At 34.3% G+C, this 17,414-nt stretch overlaps 2 protein-coding genes across 5 annotated transcripts; both read right to left on the bottom strand.

Moving 5' to 3' along the window:
* Nucleotides 1-837: 837 nt before the first annotated feature.
* On the bottom strand, nucleotides 838-5,233 carry Or12e14 (olfactory receptor family 12 subfamily E member 14). 2 transcript variants are annotated; one of them, XM_087653708.1, is made up of 2 exons: nucleotides 5,225-5,233; nucleotides 838-1,788 (listed from the first exon to the last, which is right to left on the bottom strand). In XM_087653708.1, exons 1-2 carry the CDS (start codon nucleotides 5,228-5,230, stop codon nucleotides 838-840), a joined length of 957 nt encoding a protein of 318 aa, XP_087509834.1. In that variant the 5' UTR covers nucleotides 5,231-5,233. The 2 variants fall into 2 exon arrangements, with proteins under 2 accessions (XP_087509834.1, NP_001006596.1); NM_001006596.1 differs by lacking the exon at nucleotides 5,225-5,233 and having other exon boundaries at nucleotides 838-1,743.
* A 7,267-nt stretch (nucleotides 5,234-12,500) lies between these two features.
* On the bottom strand, nucleotides 12,501-16,184 carry Or12e13b (olfactory receptor family 12 subfamily E member 13B). 3 transcript variants are annotated; one of them, XM_087653679.1, is made up of 2 exons: nucleotides 16,159-16,184; nucleotides 12,501-13,455 (listed from the first exon to the last, which is right to left on the bottom strand). In XM_087653679.1, exons 1-2 carry the CDS (start codon nucleotides 16,182-16,184, stop codon nucleotides 12,501-12,503), a joined length of 981 nt encoding a protein of 326 aa, XP_087509805.1.
* Nucleotides 16,185-17,414: the final 1,230 nt, after the last annotated feature.

Genomic DNA, 17,414 nt, shown 5'->3' with positions numbered 1-17,414 from the left:
GTGTGTGTGTGTGTGTGTGTGTGTGTGTGTGTGTGTATGAATGTCATTTGTTCAGTCTATATAATGCTATATATATATGTACATATATATGTGACAATTTAAAAATAACTAAAAAGCATAGGAGTGTGTTTATAGTGTAAGTAGGTAATATATGAACGATAATGAATTGTGTTGATGTAATATTAAAAAAGAAATATGGACACAAATAAGACATTCAAACAGTGTAGAAATACTCTATATTTAGTGCAGTTTTCTGAGGATTTACTAGTAAGACAGTATGTATGTCAATTTCTCTTTAAGTTATTAGTAAATATGTAACCTACATCATTCATTTGCAGTTAAATTATACCAAAATAGCTATCTATAGTATGGATATTGTAAAGCACATAGATATTGTTAGGACTGTAATTCATGACAGACTAACATATTTATGCATTCATTCATTCAAATGTAGAAGAATTATTCCATCATAACTTATTTTTTATGAATATGGCTCTAGAAGTACAGAACCAAAGATAAATATCTACAACTATTTTAATACAAAGTAAATAATTTTCCATTACCTATAATGCATTACCAATAACCTTCAACACTTAGCATATATTTCTATAGAGAGAAGATAAACACATTAAAATTTTTATTGAGAAATTTTTTAATAGGTATAGATCACTGAAGATGGATGATTTTTCACATATTTTTATAAAAAATGTAAAACTTCATAATACCTGAGTGCAAAATATACGTATGTGGGGAGTGATTACATTCTCAAAACAAGCATGAATAAATGTATTTCTCTAAAACTGCATTACACTTTGCACTACAAAAGGACAAAATTGATTAGTAATATGCTTTAAAAAATAATTTCCTAAGAGCTGAAATCACCTCCTTGTTCCTCAGGCTGTATATCAGTGGATTGAACATAGGAGTCACAATAGTGTAGAACAGAGAGAGCAGTTTGTCAGTTCCAGGAGAATGCATGGACTTTGGTCTCAAATAGGTAACTGTAGCAGATCCATAAAACAACACCACCACCAGCAGGTGCGAAGAACATGTGGAGAAGGCTTTGGCCCGCCCTTTGGCTGTTGGCAACCTCAGGATGGTGGCAATGATTTTGCTGTAGGATGTAAGGACCAGAATAAAGGGGAAAGCAGCGACCACCATAACAACCACATAGACAGACAGTTCATGCATTGTAGTGTCCCCACAAGCCAGCTTGAGAATTGGTGGTATGTCACAGAAGAAGTGGTTGATTTTGTAAGAATTACAAAACTTCATAGAGAATATCTGACAGGTTTGTCCAACCTGGATTGGGATACCTCCAAGCCAGGAGCCTGCTGCCAGTTGTGTGCATTTCGATGGATTCATGACCATAGGATAGAGCAGAGGGTGGCAGATGGCGATATAGCGGTCATAAGACATAACAGCCAGAAGCAAACTTTCAGTAGTTCCAAAAATAAGGAAGAAGCACATTTGTGTGGCACAGGACATCAAGGAAATGTGTCTGTCCTGTGTTTCAATGTTGAAGAGAATCCTTGGGACAGTAACTGATACATAACAGATTTCCAGAGAGGAAAAGTTTGCCAGAAAAAAATACATAGGTTTCTGTAATGCTTGCTCCATACTGATTATTACTATTATAAGGAAATTACCCATCAGGATAATTAAATAAACTACAGAAAACACTGTAAATAAAGACCCTTGGAGGTTGGGAAGATCAGAAAATCCTATGAGCACAAATTGCATCACTGTGGAAATATTGTCTATGGCCTCAAGCTCTTGATATTCCACCTGTGGAAAATGTTAAATCACACATACATGTGGGATGGGAGGCTGGTAGAGGAGTAATCAGGAAATGGAATATCATTTGAGTTGTAAACAAATGAAGTGATTAATAAAAAATATACACCACTTCTGCTTTTAGTCTATCTAGTATTATGTATACTGTCTGAGAATACACATATTAGATTTTTTCTCCTTTGTAATAATGAAAAGTTTAAACTCCATTGCTTTAAAACTGCAATTAAATATATTTTTAAATTAATAAATGACCATAGAGAATTTGGTCTTTTAAGAGTCTGAGACATTTATTATGTATTTACATGTGAAATATACATTATTTTATATTGTATAATTCGTTTGTCCTTCCAAACTCTGAAAATATTTCCTATAATTTTCCTGTGGTTATTCCAATGTGTTTTCTAGTTTTGTGTACTATGCAAACTTTGGAATTTTAATACTAAAAATAAAACTATAGTATCAAGTGTCAAAGAATATTACTTATTTCAAAATTGAGTTTTTCTTCCCATGTAAGTTGAGGAAATCAGCAGGCATAAATTTTGTTTAAACTTTACTTTAGGGAGTGCATATCTCGATTGTGTTAAATCATTTACCCTCTCATTGTCCTATCATCAGATATTTGCCAGTCAGTGTTATCAGTGTTTGTGCTTATGTGTCTGCGTGTGTCTGTGCACATATTTCTATTCATTCTTATCTTAATTTTTTATTTCTTATTCTTAATATTTATGAAAAATTCAATCATCACTATAATTAACCTTAACACATACAAATTGTTTTGTAAAAATAATTTGTTAAATTACTAGACAAAATACTATTACATCAAAGTGCCTACTTCATATGGAGAGTCCCCACAAAACATACAATTATTTGTAAGTGAAATGTTATGACCTAGATCATTTGTACATTAACACATCACATATATTTGTCTGTTCTCATGCTCATACAATGTTTTGGAGTACAGCTATGAATGTCATTTTTTTGTACACAGTATATCATGTATTTTTTTGGTATTAACTACCATGTGTTCCTATTATGTTGTGCCAAATAGGAAATCAAAATAAGTTGCTCACTGTAAGGAGAGACCACACTTGTAAGTGGACAATGATAAACCAATATATTTCAACTCATAATAAAAATGAACTTAATTTTGTTTTGAAAATATTCTAGAAAAGTAGTGAATTATTTAAATTTTCTAAATATTCTAGATTTATAATTTTAATTAGAAAATGATGATACATATTTTAAAAATTCTGCAATGTGTTCTCACAATGGTAATGGTAGAGAATGGCAGAGACTGCGAGACTATGGGTCATGTACAAACGAAGTTAGAATGACAATGGATATAAAACAATGTTTGGCTTAGAAAAACACCTCCACTTCAATTAGGCAGCAGAGAATTCAATTTATATTGTGTTATTACCAAAAATCTTTGACAGTGCTTTTTATTTACATAGTCACCATAAGGAAATATGCATAGTTTTGATGACAATTTATCATGAGTATTACTCAAGATATCAAATCTATTTTTGTTACTCTAGAGCACATACAGTTTTAATTTATCAGAAAAAAAGCAAGGATGCATCAGCAAAGCTATAAGTAGATGCCCTCATAAGAAATCTGATAAGTGAGTTGCTAAAATGTCTTTAATTTAATAAGTAGTGATGCTACTGAGAAATAGTTTTAAGTTCAGATTGTACTATCTCCATATTGTTGTTTTGCAGCTTAACCACTTACAGATGTATTAAAATATAAGGAAAATGCTTATACAGAAAACTAGATGGAAAACAAAGAAAGCCCTTGAATGCAATACAGATAGGATATAAGTTGATTAATAATATCCTTCTTATCACTTCCTGCACACTTGTATAAAATTGATCTTTATGGACATCCTGTCTCTAGACTTGACATGTAAAATATTTGAGTATCTCCTAAAGAGATCATTTCATTAATACATTTTGAAAGTTAAATGAAGACATTGGTAGTGATGATAATCTTTACTGTATAGGACTACTTTGCAATTGAGCATGTTCTATTTCTTTCATGTGGTTACTTAATAATTATATCTAGAAATGTATAAATATACCTTAATCAGTGCTTGAAATTTAAACATTAAAGACTTACCTTATTCTTTGTTATTAAATTATGCATTGTGGTATTAATATGGTGCATACTTGTACAAATAAACTTGTATTTAACAAAATCATTTCAAATGTCCCTATTTGACTTAGGCTTATTATATTACTTACCATTATTGCTTGCACCAAAAATAAGAAAAATGAGAAAAATGTACTTTTCAACTTAGGTAGTTTATTTGAAACAATTGTTAACTCCCTCTCAAATGTCTCAGATTATAAACCAAGTATATTCCTTAAGTTCTAAGGGTTGCTACCCTGGGGATCAACTGTGTCCCAAGTAGCATTCTAAGATATTAATTCTGCCTGTCACTCAAAGAGATGGAAACAACTAAAATAATACATAGATAGGCTATTTTAAGAACTTAATGTGTAAAATGTGTTTTGATCAAATTCACTCTGCATTCCCTCTTTTCTGATTTTTTTCCCATCTGTACAACTACCTTTCACTTTCAACACCCAATGCCACTTCTCAATTTAGTACCACATGTATATATGTGGGTCTCTCCCTGAGAAGATCATTATGCACCACATTCCTGAATAAAATGTATTCGTCTTCCACACAGCAGTCACCAAATGGTGATAGCATCTCAGTCAAATAGGAGTGAGGCTTCATGGAGCCCTCCCAGTTCCATACTAATATTTAGGTTGACTTTACACTTTGGAAGTCAAATGCATGCTCTCCTAGTTGCTATGAGTTCCCACATGTGGCAGTCCTGTTATGTCCAGAAAATATTGATTTTGTTCAGATGTCAACTTGTTCTAGCTCCTACAGTCTCATCTCCCTCTTCCACAAAGCCCCCTTAACCTTGAGAAGAGTATGTGTGATATAGATAACTCATTTAGTACCAAATACTATACATTCTCTTATTTATTGCATGATTCCATCCATGGGAGTTTGTATTAATTAGCATCTAATACAAAAATGAGTTCCTGAGATAATGCTTGAATAGTTGAATGAATAATCTATCTGATTTTTAGCTTCTACATTTTTGCAATCTTCAAGTACTGTGACATTTGAAAATATAAACATATCATGACATCACACAATTTATGAATTAAGTAGAATATACTTTAAAATGGTAACAAAACAGCAGTGCATTAGTATGAAAAGAATTTTTCATCACTGAAAAAAGAAGAAATATCAGAGTCTAGGATTGTTCAGGCAGATATGTGATCTTCTACTGAACTTTTTCTTCTCCTTGTCTGCCAGGGATCCATATTCCCCACACTTCAAAGTTGAGGAAGAGTAACGGATGGTAATTAGCAAGGCCAATTATGCCTTTTAAATGTACAAACATTAAAAAGTATTCAGAATATCTATACATAATTTCTTCTGTAGAATTTAGCCCCAAAACCATAGCAGGAAGAAAGTTTCAGAGAACAATTTCTTGTTCAATCCTCAGAAGATCAGAGAAGACAATTTTCTGCTGTTAATATCATTCTGTATTTCACATTTAAAGCTCCAAAACCTGTCTCTACCTTGTACATAATCAATAATCACATCAAGTTAACTAAAATGATAGTATCACACTTTGTAATTATTATTAATAATAGAATGAATATGCATAACATTTATGTCGAAATAACCATATATAACACAGCTGAGTTACACAAAGGATTCAGATGCTTGATATAGGCTAAGGAATATTTTATGTAAAGTACTAAATTGTTGATAAGGAGAAAAATAGTCATTCTATATTCTATATACACATTGAAAGTTATCAATATGCAAATTTGTATATTTTTCTAATTTTGAGTTCTATCATATGTGACTTATTTTCCCTTAGGTATAGCTGCTAAAATATATTTTAAGATTACACTAATAGGAGTTACATGGATACTAGAGTCCAAAAATGGAAGTCATATTTTATATATTTTTATGACACTTTTAAGTCATTTTGGGTAAAGTATAAACTTAAATATTTTACATGCTCATTTATTTTATGGTCCCATTTTTATCAAAATGTTTTGGGGTAAATGATATTATATTAACATTCACCTTGTTAGATAATGAATTTTCTAGCACTTTCCATTCTTTGAAAAGTGTTATCATCAGCATCTAATATCTAAGTTTTGAAGAAATCATGTGAAATAATTTCCTCTATTGAACTGATTAACCTTAGGTAATATACCTCATATATTTTTACAAAATTATTTTCTTGACTTTAGATGTTAAGCTTTAAGATTTAGTATTTTGGGAAGGGGAGGAAAACCTTCAGAAGGGCAGAGACACCTGGGAAGCCAGAAGAGACTACACTCTGCCCACATTTCTGACTCCAGAAGAAAACACCTCATGCCATCTGGGACCACAGTGCACAGAGGCGTGGGGTAGGGGGGAGTCTGTGCAGGTCCTACTGGTTATTGTCCTCACAGAGAGCTCAAGAGCATGCCCCCAGGAGCAACTTCAGCCACACGACCACAGGTAAGAACAACATTTCTGCTCCAAGTGACCTGTCTGCTGGACTCAGGACACACAGAGGCAAAATTCCTCTGGGACCTGACACTTCGGTTATTAGCTGGAGCCCCAACCTCGCTGATCCCAGCCTACATTCCCTGCTCCCAAACCCCTTGGGAGAGAGAGCTTACGACTCAATCAGGTGGACACTCCTGAGACTGCAGAGCAGGAGAGACCAGCAATACTGCCCACCCCTGCCCACATCCCTGGCCCAAGAGGAAACAGTATAGGGCCTCTGGGAATGGGAAGATAGGGGCACTCAAATGGCAGGTCAGCTGCAGTCCAGACACCGTCCAGACCTGAAGGGACCCAGTCAAAAGCTCCCTGCACCCAAATCCAAATAATCACTATTCCTTAATATCTCTCAACATCGATGGTCACAGCTCCCTATAAAAAGCCATAGATTAATAAACTGGATACGCAATGAGGACCCTGCATTCTGCTGCATACAGGAAACACACCTCAGGGACAAAGATAGACACTACCTCAGATTGAAAGGCTCAAAAACAACTTTACAAGCAAATGGTCGGAAGAAGCAACCTGGAATAGCCATTCTAATATCGAATAAAATCAACTTTCAACTAAAGGTCATCAAAAAAGATAAGGAAGGACACTTCATATTCATCAAAGGAAAAATCAAGCAAGATGAACTCTCAATCCTAAATATCTATGCTCCAAATACAAGGATAACGACATACATAAAAGAAACTTTACTGAAGCTCAAAGCACACATTGAACCTCACACAATAATAGTAGGAGATTTCAACACACCACTCTCATCAATGGACTGATCATGGAAACAGAAATTAAACAGAGACATAGACAGACTAAGAGAAGTCATGAACCAAATGGACTTAACAGATATTTATAAAACATAATAGCCTAAAACAAAAGGATATACCTTCTTCTCAGCTCCTCATGGTACTTTATTCAAAATTGACCATATAATTGGTCATAAAACAGGCCTCTATAGATACAGAAAGATAGAAATAATACTATATGTCATATCAGACAACCAGGGTCTAAAGCTGGTCTTCAACAACAACAATAAGAGAATGCCCACATATACATGGAAATTGAACAATGCTCTATTCAGTGATAACCGGGTCAAGAAAGAAATAAAGAAAGAATTTAAAGACTTCTTAAAATTTAATGAAAATGAAAGTACAACATACCCAAACTTATGGGACACAATGAAAGCTGTGCTAAGTGGAAAACTCGTAGCTCTGAGTGCTTGCAGAAAGAAACAGGAGAGAGCATGTGTCAACAGCTTGACAGCACACCTAAAAGCTCTAGAACAAAAAGAATCAAATACACCCGGGAGGAGTAGAAGGCATGAAATAATCAAACTCAGAGCTGAAATCAACCAAGTAGAAACAAAAAGGACTATACAAAATCAACAGAACCAAAAGTTGGTTCTTTGAGAAAATCAACAAGATAGATAAACCCTTAGCCAGACTAAAAAGAGGACACAGATTCAAATTGTGTGTCCAAATTCACAAAGTCAGAAATGAAAAGGGAGACATAACTACAGAATCAGAGGAAATTCAAAAGATCATCAGATCCTACTACAAAAGCCTACATTCAACAAAACTTGAAAATCTACAGGAAATGGATAATTTCCTACACAGATACCAAGTACAGAAGTTAAATCAGGAACAGATAAACCAGATAAACAACCCCATAACTCCTAAGGAAATAGAAGCAGTCATTAAAGGTTTCCCAACCAAAAAGAGCCCAGGTTCAGATGGGTTCAGTGCAGAATTCTATCAGACCTTCATATAAGACCTCATACCAATACTATCCAAACTATTCCACAAAATTGAAACAGATGTAGCACTACCAAATTTCTTCTATGAAGCCACAATGACTCTTTTACCTAAACCACACAAAGACCCAACAAAGAAAGAGAACTTCAAACCAAATTTCCCTTATGAATATCGATGCAAAAATACTCAATATAATTCTGGCAAACTGAATCCAAGAGCACATTAAAACAATCATCCACCATGATCAAGTAGGCTTCATTACAGGCATGCAGGGATGGTTTAATATACAGAAAACCATTAACGTGATCCATTATATAAATAAACTGAAAGAACAAAACCACATGATCATTTCATTAGATGCTGAGAAAGCATTTGACAAAATTCAACACCCCTTCATGATAAAAGTCCTGGAAAGAATAGGAATTCAAGGCCCATACCTAAACATAGTAAAAGCCATATACAGCAAATCATAGCTAACATTAAACTAAATGGAGAGAAACTTGAAGCAATCCCACTAAAATTAGGGACTAGACAAGGCTGCCCACTCTCTCCCTACTTATTCAATAAAATTCTTGATATTCTAGCCAGAGCAATCAGACAGCAAAAAGAGATCAAAAGAATACAGATTGGAAAAGAAGAATTCAAAATATCACTATTTGCAGCTGATATGATAGTATATTTAAGTGATCCCAAAAGTCCCATCAGAGAACTACTAAAGCTGATTAATATTTTTAGCAAAGTGGCTGGGTATAAAATTAACTCAAATAAATCAGTTGCCTTCCTCTATACAAAAGAGAAACAAGCCGAAAAAGAAATTAGGGAAACGACACTCTTCATAATAGTCCCAAATAATATAACATACCTCGGTGTGACTTTAACCAAGCAAGTGAAAGATCTGTATAAGAACTTCAAGGCTCTGAAGAAAGAAATTGAAGAAGATCTCAGAAGATGGAAAGATCTCCCATGCTTATGGATTGGCACGATTAATATAGTAAAAATGGCCGTTTTACCAAAAGCGATCTACAGATTCAATGCAATCCCCATCAAAATACCAATCTAATTCTTAGAAAGTTAGACAGAATAATTTGCAAATTCATCTGGAATAACAAAAAACCCAGAATAGCTAAAACTATCCTCAACAATAAAACGACTTTCGGGGGTATCACTGTCCCTGAACTCAAGCAGTATTACAGAGCAATAGTGATTAAAAAAAAAAACCTGCATGATATTGGTACAGAGACAGACAGATAGACGAGTGGAATAGAATTGAAGACCCAGAAATGAACCCACACACCTATGGTCACTTGATTTTTGACAAAGGAGCCAAAACCATCCAATGGAAAAAAGATAGCATTTTCAGCAAATGGTGCTGGTTCAACTGCAGGGCAACATGTAGAAGAATGCAGATCGATCCATGCTTATCACCCTGTACAAAGCTTAAGTCCAAGTGGATCAAGGACTTCCACATCAAACCAGACACACTCAAACTAATAGAAGAAAAACTAGGGAAGCATCTGGAACACATGGGCACTGGAAAAAATTTCCTGAACAAAACACCAATGGCTTATGCTCTAAGATCAAGAATTGACAAATGGGATCTCATAAAACTGCAAAGCTTCTGTAAGGCAAAGGACACTGTGGTTAGGACAAAACGGCAACCAACAGATTGGGAATGGATCTTTACCAATCCTACAACTGATAGAGGGCTTATATCCAAAATATACAATGAAATCAAGAAGTTAGACTGCAGGGAGACAAATTACCCTATTAAAATATGGGATTCAGTGTAAACAAAGAATTCACAGCTGACGAATGCCAAATGGCTGAGAAACACCTAAAGAAATGTTCAACATCTATAGTCATAAGGGAAATGCAAATCAAAACGACCCTGAGATTCCACCTTACACCAGTGAGAATAGCTAAGATCAAAAAGTCAGGTGACAGCAGATGCTGGCGAGGATGTGGAGAAAGAGGAACACTCCTCCATTGTTGGGGGGATTGCAAACTGGTACAACCATTCTGGAAAGCAGTCTGGAGGTTCCTCAGAAAGTTGAACATTCAACTACCTGAATACCTAGCTATACCTCTCTTGGGCATATACCCAAAAGATGCCCCAACATATAACAAAGGCACATGCTCCACTATGTTCATAGCAGCCTTATTTATAATAGCCAGAAACTGGAAAGAACTCAGATGCCCTTCAACAGAGGAAGGGATGCAGAAAATGTGGTACATTTGCACAATGGAATATTACTGAGCTATCAAAAACAATGACTTTATGAAATTCATAGGCAAATGGATGGAACCGGAAAATATCATCCTGAGTGAGGTAACCGAATCACAGAAAAACACACATGGTATGCACTCATTGATAAGTGGATATTATCCCAAATGCTCGAATTACCCTAGATACACAAAATACATGAAAATCAAGAAGGTTAACCAAAATGCGAATTTTTCACTCCTTCTTTAAAAGGGGAACAACAATAACCTTGGCAGGGTATAAGTTGGCCAAGTTTAAAACACAGGCAGAAGGACACCCATTCAAAGCCTGCCCCACATGTGGCCCATACATATACAGACATCCAATTAGACAAGATGGATGAAGCAAAGAAGTGCAGGCTGACAGTAACTGGATGTAGATCTCTCCTGAGAGACACAGCCAGAATAAGTCAGAGTAAGCCCCTACCCAAAGTCTAAACATGGACTGACCCTGGGCTCCAACCTCATAGGTAACAATGAATAGCCTACTAAGAGCACCAGTGGAAGGGGAAGCCCTTGGTCCTGCCAAGACTGAATCCCCAGTGAACATGATTGTTGCGGAGAGGGCGGTAATTGGGGGAGGATGGGGAGGGAAACACCTATAAAGAAGGGGAGGGGTAGGGGTTACAGGGATGTTGGCCTGGAAACTGGGAAAGGGAATAACAATTGAAATGTAAATGAGAAATACCCAAGGTAATAAAGATGGGAAAAAAAGATTTAGTATTTTGCCAATTTGAGGTATTAAACTGCGTATATTATCATGTTTTCCTGATATTGCTCAAGAGTTTATTCAATTCATGTATTAACATATATTTGAAAAGGTAGGTTGCCTTCCTTATGAAGCAGAAATACAAATATAAGTACTAATTTAAACATTTGTTTAAAAAATTTGTTTAAATGAGTTAATTTCTTATCAGTAGCTTTCACCAATTTTAAACATTTAGCAGTATTTTGTGACCATATTACTTCCATTATCCAGTCTTACTTGTCCTATATTGCTAACACTGTTCTTCCCAAGTATATCATTTTATTTTCATGTTGTTCTTCAGCCACTAAGTGGAATTCAGTCTGAGTACACATAGGTGGTCATAAACTGAACAGGAACAACTTAGCAATTGCATCACCCATACAGAAAAAGACAAAGTCTCCGCTAAAACAATATGTGGCTTTGGAAATATGGACAGATGAAAATGTACAGGTGCAGACTGAGGCTCATGGAAATTAGTTCGAAGGCTGAATAATTTTAGTATCCTGAGTCAGGGTTAAAATCATGAAAGCACATATATGCAGACGCACGATCTAACTCTTTGGACTTAAGGAAATCTTGAAATTACTCATACATATTTAAATTCATAGAAATTATTTTTGTGAGATATAAGGTGGCAGAGGGACATATATTTGAATTGGAGTTTAAAAAGTAACAACAACATCACCAGAACCTTACAGTAAATCTAGGGTTGCCGTAAAAAGATGAAAAACGCTTAAAACATTGAGGATGTTTATAGTGCTCTGTGATACTACCGTGTCATTGCAATCTAATTAGGGGAAAGGACATAACTCTCAGCTTTCCCTTTAGTATTATTTTGCAATTATATATCAGGTAATCAGAATAACTTATATTACTAAACTCAAGTAGGAACTGAGTTAATTTGGATTTTTGTTTTAAAAATTTTAGTAGGGTCCAGAAAGACTCATTTTGAATTCATTCACTACTTATTGTCCTACTCAATGAGCATTTATTATACTTTTTCTATTGGTGATTATTGCTCTATATACTTCATGATCATAGAAGATAGTCAGAATATAGTATGAAGGCTTGGGGAAATAATTAAGTATTAACCTTAAGATATGTATATTGAATTTAAAGTCTACCAATATATTTAAATGACAATGGAAATTATTAAAATTCTCTTAAAATAAGTATATGTTTTTGAAAGATGGATCATTGAAGGTGGTTGATCATGTGTAACACAGTATAAACAGAATAAACTGCACAGAAATATTTGTGTTATTACAAAATAAACATTATTGCCTTTACAATTTGGGGATAAAATAGTTCATAACAAGAAAGTAATCCATAGATTAGAAAAATAATAAACTTCTATGCCTACACAAGTCCCTAATTTGGAATATTAACTTTCTCATAGCAGCAGTCACTTCCTTGTTTCTAAGGCTGTATATTAGCGGATTTAACATAGAAATCACAATTGCATAGAACAGAGAGAACACTTTGTCAGTTCCAGGAGAATGCCTGGACTTTGGTCTCAAATAGGTAACTGTAGCAGATCCATAAAACAACACCACCACCAGCAGGTACGAAGAACATGTGGAGAAGGCTTTTGCCCACCCTTTGGTTGTTGGCAAGCCCAGGATGGTGGCAATGATTTTGCTGTAGGATGTAAGCACCAATATGAAGAGGAAAGCAACTACCATGGAAACAACCAAATAAACAGACAGTTCGTGTACAGAAGTGTCTCCACAAGCCAGCTTGAGAATTGGTGGTATGTCACAAAAGAAATGGTCTATTTGATTCGAATTACAAAAAGGCATAGAGAATATCTGATAAGTTTGTCCTATCTGGACTGGGATACCTCCCAGCCAGGAGACTGCCACCATCTGTGTGCACCTTTTTGGGTTCATGACCAGTGGATAATGCAGAGGGTTGCAGATGGCCACATAGCGGTCATACGACATCACAGTCAGCAGCAAACATTCAGTAGTTCCAAAAATAAGGAAGAAGCACAGCTGTGTGGCACAGGACATCAGTGAAATGCTTCTGTCCTGTTTCTCAAGGTTGAAGAGAATCCTTGGGACAGTAACTGATACATAACAGATTTCCAGAGAGGAAAAGTTTGCCAGGAAAAAATACATGGGTTTCTGTAATGCAGGGTCCATACTGGTTGTTAGTATTATGAGGAAATTTCCAACCAGGATAATTATATAAACTACAGAAAACACTGCATGTAGAAACCCTTGGAGGTTGGGAAAGTCAGAAAATCCTATGAGCACAAATTGCATCACTGTGGAAACATTCTCTATGTTTCCCTTCATGTTTCACCTGTGGAAAATATTAAATCACAAATACACAGAATTTCTGCTTTTAGCCTACCTAGTTTCATGTATGCTTTTCTCACATCACACATTTTAGACTTTTTTAACAATGAAGTGTTTAAATTCCATTGCTTTAAAACTATAGTTACATATGTTTTATTAATTAATAAATGACCACATAGTATTTGGTCTTCTAACCTTCTGATATATATATTTTATTATGAATATGTTGGAAATATACCTTATTTTAAATTGTATAATATTTGTCCTTACAAATCTGATAAGCTTTTCTATAGTTTTGCTGTGGTGTCTCCAGTATGTTTTATAGGCTTGTGTTCTGTGGAAGTTTGCAATTTCAACATGAAAAAAATAAAATGAATTCACAAAATATCTAAAACATTCAGTTCAAATCTGAGTTTTCTTTCCAATATAAGTTATATGAATCTTCAAGCATAAATTGTGTTCAGACTTTAAGATGGGGAATGCTCATCTTGATAGTCTTCATTTTCAGTCTCATGAATCCTGCTTCTAACACTTTTATTTGCATAAAATACAAGAGTCTCTTCTCTCTCTCTCTCTCTCTCTCTCTCTCTCTCTCTCTCTCTCTCTCTCTCTCGTCCTCTTGCTCTCTCAATCTCACTCTCCATGTGTGGTTGCATGCACATGCACAGATATGAATTCATGCATACCTTATTTTTTTCCAAACTGTAGGTATTGATTAAAGGATTCAAATCATTACTATCATCACTATCCTTTATGGGTAACATGTAGAATATTGTTTTGCAAAACTAAATCATTAAATTACTAGATAAAATACTAATACATCAAAATGACTATTTCTTATGAAGTTTCTCCCCACAACAAGCAATTATTTTTAGCTCAAGTTCTGGCATGCACAATTTTTATATTAAGCATATGATATATTTGCATGGAAGCATACTCAGATAACAATGCAAAGTTTGGCTATATAAGTAGTATATCATAACTAGTATAGTTTTTGGTATGAGCTATCTTATATTCACAATATGTTGTGAATATTAGGAAAATGAAAATGAGAAGCTTAATATAGGAAGGAGAGGGACTTCATCATCATTTGTTAACACCTGTAAGTCTGGACAATGATAAAGGGACATACTTTAACACATTTCAAACACGAATTTCATTTGAATTGTAAATATTCTAGAAAAATAGTAAATTACTTAAAATATTTTATAATCTTGTAATTATACTATAAAATAATTAGAAAATTATGGTACATATTTTAAAATATCTGCACTGTGGTTTCGCAGTAGAGATAGTAGAGATTGGCAGAGACTAGGAAACTGAGATCCATGTAGAGGTGAACCTTGGTTTACAATGGAAATGCACCTGTGGTTGGTTTAGACAAAAAACATTGTCGGCTTCTATTAGACAACAGAGACATGTTTTTTTTCTGGTTAAAAACACTTGACAACTTCTCTTTGAATAGAGTCACTATAAAGAAAATATCGATAGTTGTGAATACAATTTATAATTATGGAGCATTAATCAATTAATTGTGACTTTTATGACCCTAGAGTTCATTTAGTTTTAATTTATCAGAAAAACTGCAAAGAAAAATGAAAAGTTGATGTTTTCATATATGACAACTGAGCTCCTAAGATATCTATAATTTAGTAAGTAGTAATGCTATTAAGAAATAGCTTCATTGCTTGTAAGAAGTTGTGATGCAGTGGGAGGCATGACTCCTCCTGCAGGGCACAGTGTGAACCGGGTGCTGTGCAGACCAACTGCCCACCTTTGTCTGTTACTTAACTTAATCCTTCTGTAGACAAATAAAGTTTTGACTTGTGTGTAAAAAAAATAGCTTCAAGTGCAGATTTTACTGTCTCTATACTGCTCTTTAGTATCATACTTACAAATCTACTCTAACTTAAGGAAAAGGCTAATACAGGAAAGCAAGATGGAAAACAAAGGAAGAATTTTAAGACAAGTAGCACAGAATGTAAATGGATGAATATCATTCCTCTAACTCTCTTAACAGTTATATAAAATGATCTTTTTGGACATCCTATTCCTAGACTTGACATATGTAAAATATTTAAATATTACCTAAAGAGATTATTTCTTTAATATATTTTGAGAGTTAAATTAAGGTATAGTAATCATAATATTATTCTTTACTATATAGAATCACTTTACCATTGAGCACCTTCTATGTCTCCCATGTAATTAATAATTATATTCATAAATGTATAAAATCTCACTTAATCAGTGTTCAAAATTTAAGCATTAAAGATGTATCTAATTTTTTGTTTGAATTTTTTCCTCTGGAGTTAAAAAGGATATATACATTGTCAAAATAAACTTGTATTTGACAAAATCATCTCACACTTACCTATTTGATTCTAGGCACAATATAATACACACCATTATTATTTGTAACAAATATGAGAAAGAAAACTAGACTTTTTAGCTATGAAGCTGATTTGAAGAAGTTGCTGTCTTTGCAAGTATCTTAAATTATAAATTAACTATGTTCCTCATGTGGTTAGACTTACTATCCTGGGAATCAACCCTTTTCCCATGCAACATTCTAACAGATATTAATTTTTCCTGTGACTCAAAGAGATAGTAAGAAAACCAAAATAATATCCAGACAGATTATTTTAGGAACTTAATTGATGTGTATAATATGTTTTGAATAAATTCACTCTGCATTTCCTCTTTTCTCATTTTCCCATCCCTAAAACCATCTTTCAACTGCAACACCCAATGCCCCTGCTACTTCCTGACTCAAGTTAGTGCTGACTATGTTAGAGACCTCTGTTTAAGTACAGAAAACCAGTATGCAGCACAGGCCTGAATAAAGTGTATTTTTCTTGTGATCCAATCAGGACGCTATGTTCCAGATACTATTCAGATTGTGATCATTAATGACCAATATTAAGAGTGCCCATTTTTACTTTTATATGTACAAAGTGTAAAATGCATGCAGAATATCTACACATAATTTCTTCTGTAGAAGGTAGTCCCAAAACCATAGTAGGAATAAAGAGTTTCCAGAAAGGACAATTCTTTTTTCAACACCTAGATGACAAAAAAAGACAATCTTCTGCTATTAAAATCCCTCTGTTTTTCAAATTTACAGGGAAAAAATACCACATGAATAATATATATATGCATACATATATGTGTGTGTATACAATATATAGAAATCAATCAATGTAATCCACTATGTAAATAAACTCAAAGAAAAAAACACATGATCAGCTCATTAGATGCTAAGAAAGTATTTGACATAGTTCAAAACCCCTTCAGATTCAAATATTAGAAAGACCAGGAATTTAAGGACCATTCCTAAACAAAGTTAAAGCAATGTACAGCAAGCTAGTAGACAACATGAAACTAAATTAAGAAAAACTTTAAGCAATCTCACTAAAATTAGAGACTAGACAGGGCTACCCACTCAATCCCTACTTATTCAATACAGTATTCGAAGTCTTAGCCAGAGAAATCAGACAACAAAAGGAGGTGAAAAGAATAAAAAGTTGAAAGGAAGATATCAAAATATTACTATTTGTGGATGATATGATAGTATACTTGCGACCCCAAAAGTTCCACCAGAGAAACTCCTAAACCTAAGAAACAACTTCAGCAAAGTAGCAGGGTATAAAATTAACTCAAACAAATCAGTCGCTTCCCTCTAATCAAAAGATAAACAGGCAGAGAAAGATATTAGGGAAAGGACACCTTTCATGATACTCACAAATCATATAAAATACTTTGGTTTGATTCTAACCAAGCAAGTGAAAGATCTGTATAACAAGAACTTCAAGTCTCTGAAGAAGAAATTGAAGAAGATGTCAGAAGATGGGAAGATCTCCCATGCTCATGAATTGGCAGGATTAACACTAGAAAAAGGCCACCCTGCCAAAAGCAATCTACAGATTCAACACAATCCCC

This window comes from Rattus norvegicus, chromosome 3, assembly GCF_021556685.1.
Source record: "Rattus norvegicus strain SHRSP/BbbUtx chromosome 3, alternate assembly SHRSP_T2T, whole genome shotgun sequence".
Taxonomy (NCBI): Eukaryota; Metazoa; Chordata; class Mammalia; order Rodentia; family Muridae; genus Rattus; species Rattus norvegicus.
This window is presented reverse-complemented; position numbering and strand designations above follow the sequence as displayed.

Bases quoted from the DNA above. Each gene is read 5' to 3' on its own strand.
- Or12e13b (XM_087653678.1), bottom strand. From the start codon at position 13,598: ATGGAATTTAAACACTTCATTGTTAAAAAA. The intron at 13,464-13,568 runs GTCTAAAATGTG...TGAAACATGAAG, and splicing joins AACACTTCATTGTTAAAAAA to GGAAACATAGAGAATGTTTC.